The sequence below is a fragment of the Cylas formicarius genome, unplaced genomic scaffold, assembly GCF_029955315.1.
Source record: "Cylas formicarius isolate icCylForm1 unplaced genomic scaffold, icCylForm1.1 PGA_scaffold_6__28_contigs__length_40554024, whole genome shotgun sequence".
Classification (NCBI taxonomy): Eukaryota; Metazoa; Arthropoda; class Insecta; order Coleoptera; family Brentidae; genus Cylas; species Cylas formicarius.
Window position 1 is genome coordinate 37,277,950 of NW_026844347.1, and position 9,282 is coordinate 37,287,231.

The following is a 9,282-nucleotide window of genomic DNA, read 5'->3' on the forward strand; positions in this document are numbered from 1 at the left end:
AATGAATATAGTATTTCCGATGTATGTTTTCTGCGATGTAATCTACATGCTACTGACTCAACAAAAATGGCAAGACAAATCCAAAATATTTTTTTTCCTATTTTGAATTTACTTAAAAATGTGATACCAATTTATGTACCGCTTTTGTTAACGTTTGCAGTCATATATAAGATCTTCCCTTTAGACATAAATTAGCGATTTCTACAGTTTTATGTCCCTTAGTAGTGATAATAACAAAATTTCTAAATGGATGTGCAAAAAATTTTCTCGATGTGAAAAAAAAAATCATACAATGAGGTTATGCAGGTTGCGCGATGCGTTGCGAGTTATTTTCGACTTATTTTGTCCGTCAAATCGGCTCGTTCCCTTAACTTGTCGATATGCGAGACTCCCTTTATGGCGTTCCCGTAAAAATTAACGTCCTGATCAAATTAGGTTGAGGTTTTCACGCGAAAGGTTCGTCGGAGAGGCGGGGGGGGCCGCCCCGTATAGGAAATGAGATCGAAACGCACGCAGGGGTGACAATTTCGAAGGCACTAATAGGCACTTGCAAGTCGTAACAAGCTTTTAATGGGCTCTTTAATCGTATTGAATCAATCCCCCGGAGGTGTGCCCTATGGTCAGGGAAACGGAGAAAGTAGGAATTGGTTAGTAATCCAATCAAATTTTAGGCCGGTCGGCTTGCTGCGTGACTGAGCTGCCTTGCCGACTCTCGGGTACAAATTAACGAAAAACAGTCAGGGGTGTGCGCTGTATTTCGCAGCAGTAGTTCAAAAAAAAAAAAAAAACGGGGAATATCTAATTTAAACTCTTGTTTTTTTTGGTGTTCACAGTTGAATCCTTAGATCCATCCTCCAGGACGCGTCTCTTTCAAAGAAACTTTTCCTGCAATATCTATAAACTTAACGATCCCATTCCTCTTCCTTTAAAGTCCCATCACCATTACGTTTTAAAAGGAAATTAAATTGATTTTTTTCTTTTCTATATATTATACGAGGTATGTTCAAAAAGTAAGGTGATTTTTGTAATTGGCCTACGTACATTCGATCTTCAATATATTTTTTTGTTGTTACTGCACAAGTCCCTAACATATGATCACAGTTTCAGCAGATTTTTACGAGACTGAAGTGTTAGACGTGTTTTGTGTGCTCTGCGATTTTCTGCTGTCAAAACACTTGAAATGTTGACAACAGCATATGGAGAATCTACTTTGAGCAAAAAAACATTTTTAAGTGGTACGAGCTGGACGCCCCAGCACTTCGATAACTGATAAAAGTGTAGAAGAAGTGAAACAAATGGTGCTAAAAAATCTTCGAACTTAACTGCCATGCCTTTTTCCAATGCTTAGTTAGTTTTTTTTATAAAATTTCTTCAGAAACAGTTTAATTTGGAACAAAAAGGCCGTCGAACGAGCATTGCTCAAGAGGTGTTAAACTACGTCAATGGTGATTCTGATATGGGTATATTGTTATGACGTCCAAGCCAAAGCCCAGTCGTCCCAATGGAAGAACCCAGAACACCGAAAAAAGCACGATATGTGCAATCAAATATCAAGGTTTTGCTTACCGTTTTTTTTTAATAATGCACGATAATGCACCTGCTCACTCATCGTTGCTTGTGTCTAACTTTTTGGTCAAAAACGAAACTGCAATCATGCCTCGGCCACCAGATTCACCGGATATGGTCCCCTGCGACTGTTTCCTGTTGCCAAAACTCAAAAAACCCATGAAAGCAAGCAGGTTTGGAACGACTGAGTAGAGAAAGAAAATATCACTGGAATAACTCAAGACTATAGCGGTAGGTGCTTACAAGAAGCGCTACGAAGATTAGAAAAAACGTTGGCACAAGCGTATTATACCTGGAGGCGATTGCTTTGAAGGGGACAACATTAACTTTGATAAATAAATAAATACGTTTTCATAAAAATTAAAAATCTCACTTTTTTAACACACCTCGTATACCATAGTATTTTGCCATAATTGTGTGTTACTTAAGCGAAGAAGTAGTTGATATGTATAATTTTATAGGGGCCGAACTTAATTTTTTATTTTTAATTGCTTTCATCTCCTTTTCTGCAATTATGCATGATATTTTATTGTCTTGTATATTTAATGCAGCATAATAAATGTATTATTATTATTATTATTATTATTATTATTATTATTATTTCGCCACCACTCATAGCCATCGAGTCTAAAATTGAACTTTTTTGTTCTGTTGGGAATTTACGAACGTTATAGTAAAAACTATACAGGGTGTACATACAAAAAAGTACATTTTTCTCATTTTCTCCTAAACCCTACATCCAATTGTTTTTCGATTTTCGCCATTGTAATTAGTGGAAAAATGCTACTAGTTTTTACCGACTAATTTAACCGACTTTTTGTCTCTACCGGGCAGCTCGCAGGTCTTTATGTGTCGAGTGTTCATTCGTTCATTTTATTTATTTTTCTTTAAGAACTTTTAAAAGAAAACGTAAAATTTGAGTGGTGGTAATTGATCTGCCCTTCGCACTCTGCATTATGAAGTTTGTTTACATTTATATTAACAAAGCTATTTATATCATATTTTTTAATAAACATTTTCTCAGTGTAGAATCCAATATACTTTTCTCAGTGTACATTGCTGGACCAACGTCACGTATTTCAAACGGGACGTCAGAGATTTGTTACCCTTGGACCAGAGTGGCTTTTACTTGATGAAAATCCATTTAACACAATTAAATTTACACAAAAAATGTGACAATATTCCGACATTTGCATATATTTAAACAGGTTGTAATAGATTTTTAATTATCGATGTAGGGTTCAAAATTTAAATTTAACAACGGGGACTCGTTTAAATCCAGTTGGTTATTAAGTAATAGTGTTGAATATGTCATTTTCTTAATCTCCGTAGCTTCCAACCAATTTAATTTTTTGCTTCTTGGTTGTTTATGTAAAACATCAAAATTGCCGTCAAACTTGTGCATTTCTGAATTTAAATGAATAGCATAGTTAGAATCCGAATTTTTATTTTTATACGCTCTTTTAGGTTCGTTAATGCGTTTCCTAAATGTTCTACCTGTTTGTCCAGTTTTACCGTTTTTTTAAAAATAACCTATAGTGTCTTAAGTCTTATTAGCAATCCTAAGGACAAATTTAGATAGATGCTTCAAAATTTTTTTGCTAGGTTCTCCTTTGTATTTTCATTGTTTTATAAATTTTAGGTTCGGTGTTTAATATGCGACAAATGGAGTTCAGAATTATTTGAAACTACTTTTTAGTTATAATCTTAGCTATCAAAGAAAGGTCGTAACCATTGTAAATAGTATATTATGCAACAAGTGCGGTAAACGTCATTTGACTCACGAGTTTTTAATAAACGAGTTAGTTTTTGGCTACATTGTCGCAAAAAAAACGAATACATTCTCTGACATGACCGTCAGAATTGACAAACGTCAAAATTCAAGGCGTGGGAAGTCCGTGCGGTAAAATCCCGGAAATGTCCGAACTGACGTGGTAAACTGACGCTTCCCGCACGCTGGATCGGTGTGTAATTAGGTATTTGACGGGCGGGAGTAGAAAAAAACTATTTATTTTATAATGCTTAATTCTTTTTCAAAAACTTCTGTGGAAAGTGGTACATTAAGTTGTCTGTGGAAACAAGCATAAAAGACAGCCATTTTGTGTATGTGAGGGTGGTTTGAGTTATTATTTATTATTGTGTAAGTGTGTGATGGTTTATGGTAAATGGAAAAATCTAATTTGTAATGTAGTTTAGTTAGTTTCAAGAGTTATCTATTTCCGTCGCTATGGTAAATAAAATAATAAAAGCAAAAACATCATCTACGTATCTATACCACCAGAGAAATCCTTTACTCAGAGGAGGTTTATGTATGACATTTTCTAGCGTACTATTTTTAAGCAATACAGAATTGACCATTAAATTCAAAATAATGCTAGGAAATAGATTTTGGACGTCAAATGAAACTAGAATTCCCTCGGGAGGAATTTTAATATCTTTAAGCTTGTTAATTAGTTCGAACGAATTTTTGATAACATATCCAAGTCTAAAGGCAATATGATATTCTTAAATGTTTATTAATCTTGTCGAGAATTTAACTGATGGTGCTGTTACAGCTGTCAAATCCTTAAATAATTTTTTGTTCTAATTTAATCGTGTTTGTTAGCCTTATAAACAATGCTATTTCACTGTTTTTGTCGCTTCTGTCTGCTGGGTTATTCTGAGGTCAGAAGAGGGACGTAAAAGTTATCAACTTTCGGTGCAGCGTGCGCGCGTGATATCGGGAACGCGGGATTATTTCTGGATGCGCTCCAGTAACGTTTGCGACGTCTTCCGGGATCGGTCTCGCGACTTCCCGTTAGGTTCTGGATCGGGCACGTGGACACACGTGTATGCACGCGAAATTATCAAATTCGGAATAACTTTAGCGCGACCGGCGATTGTTTCCGACTTTGCGTCGTACGAAATTGCTTACTTGGCGGGAAAAATAAATGACGTGTGACATGTGACGTAGTCGACGGAAAGTAGTTTCGATAGTGGTCGGTGCGGGAGCGTTTTGATTCGGTGAAAATGACGTCGTCTCGAATTTTGACTTTGAGTTTCATTTTAGGTGAGCGCGTGTACCGGGTGTTCCGAAAAACACTAACCAACCAGGCTGTTAATCAAAAGATACAGTTCTGTATTAATAGTTTTTTTATTATTATTTACGAAACTGTTTAATTGATATTTATGCACAAATGCCTTTGATTGCGTCATAAAAGTTACTGCTTACAAAATGTTAATGGAGAGATGGAGAGATTATTTTTAGTGTGACGAATAAAACATACATTCCTTCTAATAGAACACTTTTAACATTCTTTAACAGTTTTATTCATAATACACACATAAGATAGATCATTCACGTTTGATATTAGCGTTATTCGAAGATGACATAAAAGATATATATGATTTTTTTAAATGACCATTTATATCATTATTATTTTTTCTGCAAGATTTTACCAAAACCTACAACTTATATTAAATATGTTATATACTTATTATAAATAACTTGCGATTTATTTAAACTTTTTAATTTTTTTTGTTGACTCACCGTGCGTTCAATTTATCTTGATATTATTTTAATTGATTGTAACTTTTTTGTTTTTAGAGATATCGAGGTAAACAAAAAAACAAAATGTAGGATTAGTAGCCAAGTTTTTTTCCAAGTGACATATAAAACAAAACTCTATCAATTTTCTGACATATATGACTACACCATATTTTTTAAAACAAAACATCCTGTATATTATATATGTGTTTAATAACATACCTTATTCCGATTACAATAATGTAACACACTTTATATTTTAGTCCATTCGTTTTTGACAAATTGGCAAAAATAAGAAATTCTTATAAACTTTCAGAGTGACTGACAAATAAAAATATGTTTATGTGTGACATATTAGTAAACAACGTTTCCAAGTCATTATTGTTAAAACGATATGCTTCAAGTATACTTTTTGAATTATAAAAGTGCGACCGCAGAGCGTCGTCAGTATCTCAGACTTTGTGAATATATATAATATCGTGAAAATCTGAACTTTTAGTTCTTATTTATTTTAGTTTTTTCCTTGTACCCTTAATATATATAGTAATGAAACTAAAGTTATTTTTTAATATCCTTTGTAATTAAGACGTTTTCTTGAAAGTACCACTATTAGAAACTTAAAGTTTTCAAAGAAATGTTTTCTTGTAGACCTCTCGCTGATCTCGTCCGTAAGAATTAACCACTTGGCGGTTCCGGAGGTGGTCAAGCAAGGCCAGTCGGCGATCTTGGACTGCGACTATAGCGTAGACGGTCAAAAAGACGATGGACTCGTGGTGAAATGGTTTTTCAACGAAAACCCTTACCCGGTGTACCAGTGGATCCCTTACGGCAAACCGCAAGAGCTAGGTACAATTTTTTGATTTCTTATACAGGGTGTCCCACTTAAGAACTGTACGCCCTTGCGAAATCTTTGTTTGTGGATTGATTTTGATGATTTTTCTTTTGTTTGATAGATCTCCGAAAAACTGCACTAAAGAGAATGAAGGGATTTAAAAAAAATGGCAACGAATTCTTATTCAGGAGTACTTAGAACCCAACTATAGCAGTGTCTATAATTTTTCAATACAGGGTGTTTGAAATATCGTTTACGCGCCGTTTAAGACTGTACATCATTGGAAAATCTTTGATTACGGTTTCATTTTAATAATTAATGCACTAACACACTAACAACCTAACAATACTATTTTCCATTAAGCAGTACTTAGAATGTTTGTTTATGGTTCAATTTTGTTCATTTTTTTCTGCTGGATAGATCATACTAAAGAGAAATGAAACAGTTTTTTCGCAAAGCATCGACCAAACATCACGGCTAATTGACACAGTTTACTTTTAGAGGTTTTTTCAAATCGAAAATAGCAACAGATTCGTATTCAGGACTATCTAAAAGTAACTGACCAATGACCAAAGTTTTAATGCTTTAAAAAAACAAATATTGTAAACCTTGTAAATAACGTATAATTTGTATGTGATTTTAATATATTACACAGTTTAATTATACAAATTTCAAAAATAATGATAAAAAGACTTTTTTAGGGATACCGATTTTCTAGTACAATCTTAAAACAACAGCGTTAATAAATCTTAGTATTCGAAAAGTATAGTGTAAACAAAATTAAAATATTAATTTGCGAGGAATTTGACAGTCGAATTCGGTTCTCCACGGCAAACTTGGTTTTATTTGCCGACATTCAATTTTGATATTTCTGTTATTTTCATTATTAGAAGAGAATAACAAATCTTTTATACTAAAAAAGTACAGCGTTGTAAAATCTTTGATTACGGTTTGATTTTGATAATTTTTTTTGTTGGTTAGATTTCTCAAAAACGCACAAATACTTCATATTTCTTTTTACTCAGCCCAAAGTCACGGCTAACTGGGACTAATTTCTGATGTCAAATATCAAAAACGGTTATTAGGGATTTCTCTGAGAATAAAGTATCAACGAATTCTTATTCAGGATTACATAAAACCTAACAATAATATTTTCCATGAAGTTTGCTTAGGCATTACTCTCGTAGAATGTTTGTATGTGGCTCAATTTTGTTAATTCTTTTCTACTGGATAGATCATACTAGCATCGACTAAAGTCTGACAAAATTTTTTGAAGCAGAAAATCGAGAAGTATTTTTAGAGATTTTTTCAAATCGAAAATGACAACAGATTCGTATTTAGGACTACCTAAGAGTAACTGACCAATGACCAAAGTTTTAATGCTTAAAAAAAATAAATATCGTAAACTCTGTAAATAACGATTACTTTGCATGTGATTTTAAGATATTACAAATTTTAATTATACAAATTTCAAAAAAAATGATAGACAAGACAAGAAATTCGCTTTTCCATCGCAAACTTGGTTTTGCAAATTATTAGATGAAATTTAAAAATGTTTTTAATTAAAAAAAAGACAGCGTTGTAAAATCTGTTTAGTTCATGTTTAATCCCCTCTAGTCATATTTAATTTTAAGAATATCGTTAGCGTCTTTCAGTGAAATTTGTCCAACAAAACAAAACTATCAAAATTAGTATACTTAGATTTTATATAGTCCTGAATAAGAGTTCGTGGACACTTTATTGTTAAAGAAGTCCCTAATAGTCCTTCTCGATATTTGACATCAAAAATTAGACCCAGATAGCCATGACCTCAGGTAACAAGCATAAGGTGTTAGTGCGTCTTTGGGAGATTTATCCAACAATTCACAAATTATCAAAATCAAACCATAATCAAAGATTTTACAACGATGTACACCTTTAAGCGGGGCGTAGAACTATATTTAAAACACCCTGTATTGAAACACTATAAAAATTGGTATAATTGGATTGGGTACTCCTAAATAAGAATTCGTTGCCCATATATTTTTTTCAAATCCCTCTCTTTTGTTAAATAATTCGTTAAATAGGTCGTGACTTTAAGTTGAAGCTATAAGCAAAACAATATTTTAGTGCATCCAACAAAAAAATATATATTGAATCATAAACAAATATTTATCAAGGGTGTACGTTTCATAAGCCGGACACACTGTATATAAAAAGAAGCATCCATAAACCAAGGAGATCTACATATACTACCAGACTTACAGTATAATGGTACATTTTGCTTAAATGCGTCTGGGAACGACGGCGCAGTGGACGCCACGTACAAATCTATGTGAAATAACAAAAACCGGACATCGAAGCCGTCAATTCCTTTATTCCAGGCGTACTAAAAGGCAGACTCAATTTGGATTACGTCGCCGCGTCGGGGCCGTTCAGTCAACACAGAGCGCTGCTCATCACCAGAGTAGGAGTGGAATTATCGGGAAATTATACGTGCTCCGTATCGACGTTCGTCGACGAAGACAGCCGGACTAAAAGCCTGCTGGTGTTCGGTAAGTCGGTTTTCGAGTGGGCTTTCGTCGAGAAAATCCGCAAATATTGCAAGAAGACCGTTCGAATATTCAAATGGCCGAAAACCCCGAAAGGCGTGAGACTCGGTGAGTCTCGTCTCGCGAGGGATCTGGATGTAGCAGACGGTCAAATTGTATACTTTGTTATTTGACAGTCGATACTAGATAGGTATAATCCGAATATGAATTAGGAAAAGGGGTGCTTGGTGTTTAAAGATACAGGACGTAGATGGGGTGCTAAATCCGCACAGGACACATGAATTCCTATGCATACGATCAAATATTGTTTTCAAAAAAATATAGGTTAATTTTATCGTATTCAAAAGAATATTTTTTATTAACCCGAGAGTATCTTTTGAATATAGGGTTTACACTTGATGATGGGAATAAAACTAATTATAAGCTGACTGAATTCACTGTGCACTTTGTCCTAGCCAGTTGCGTGGAGCCTTGGGGGGCGGGGGGTAACACACATTTATCGGCCCCTACCCCTAGCCCACTTTACAAATAAGATGGTGCATTTCCCATAGTCACATGAGAATGACATAAAAATGGTGATACAAAAATACTTTAAATCTACAGCATCGCGGACTCACGGCCCCAGAACGGCCCAGAACTGTCCCTAATGGCCCCACCAAATCTTTTGTTGTTATGATGCTGTATGACGATTGAAGATTGTGTGGTCATCATGAAATTTTATATATACTACCGGTTCCGGGTATTGTACAGGGCGAGTCAACCTAAAAATTACGAAAAAATGTTAAATACAAGACTGTTGACTGTTGAGACAGCGTGGCTCAGAAAAA

At 34.4% G+C, this 9,282-nt stretch overlaps 1 protein-coding gene across 1 annotated transcript in view; it reads left to right on the plus strand.

Annotated features, from left to right (window-relative positions):
- Positions 1–4,380: 4,380 nt before the first annotated feature.
- LOC132702846 (uncharacterized) overlaps positions 4,381–9,282 on the plus strand; it is a 28,870-nt gene continuing 23,968 nt past the window's right edge. The window contains exons 1-3 of the mRNA XM_060671674.1: positions 4,381–4,615; positions 5,741–5,938; positions 8,288–8,458. Coding sequence (XP_060527657.1) covers positions 4,576–4,615; positions 5,741–5,938; positions 8,288–8,458 — 409 coding nt within the window. The 5' untranslated portion in view covers positions 4,381–4,575. The remainder of the gene's footprint in view (positions 4,616–5,740; positions 5,939–8,287; positions 8,459–9,282) is intronic.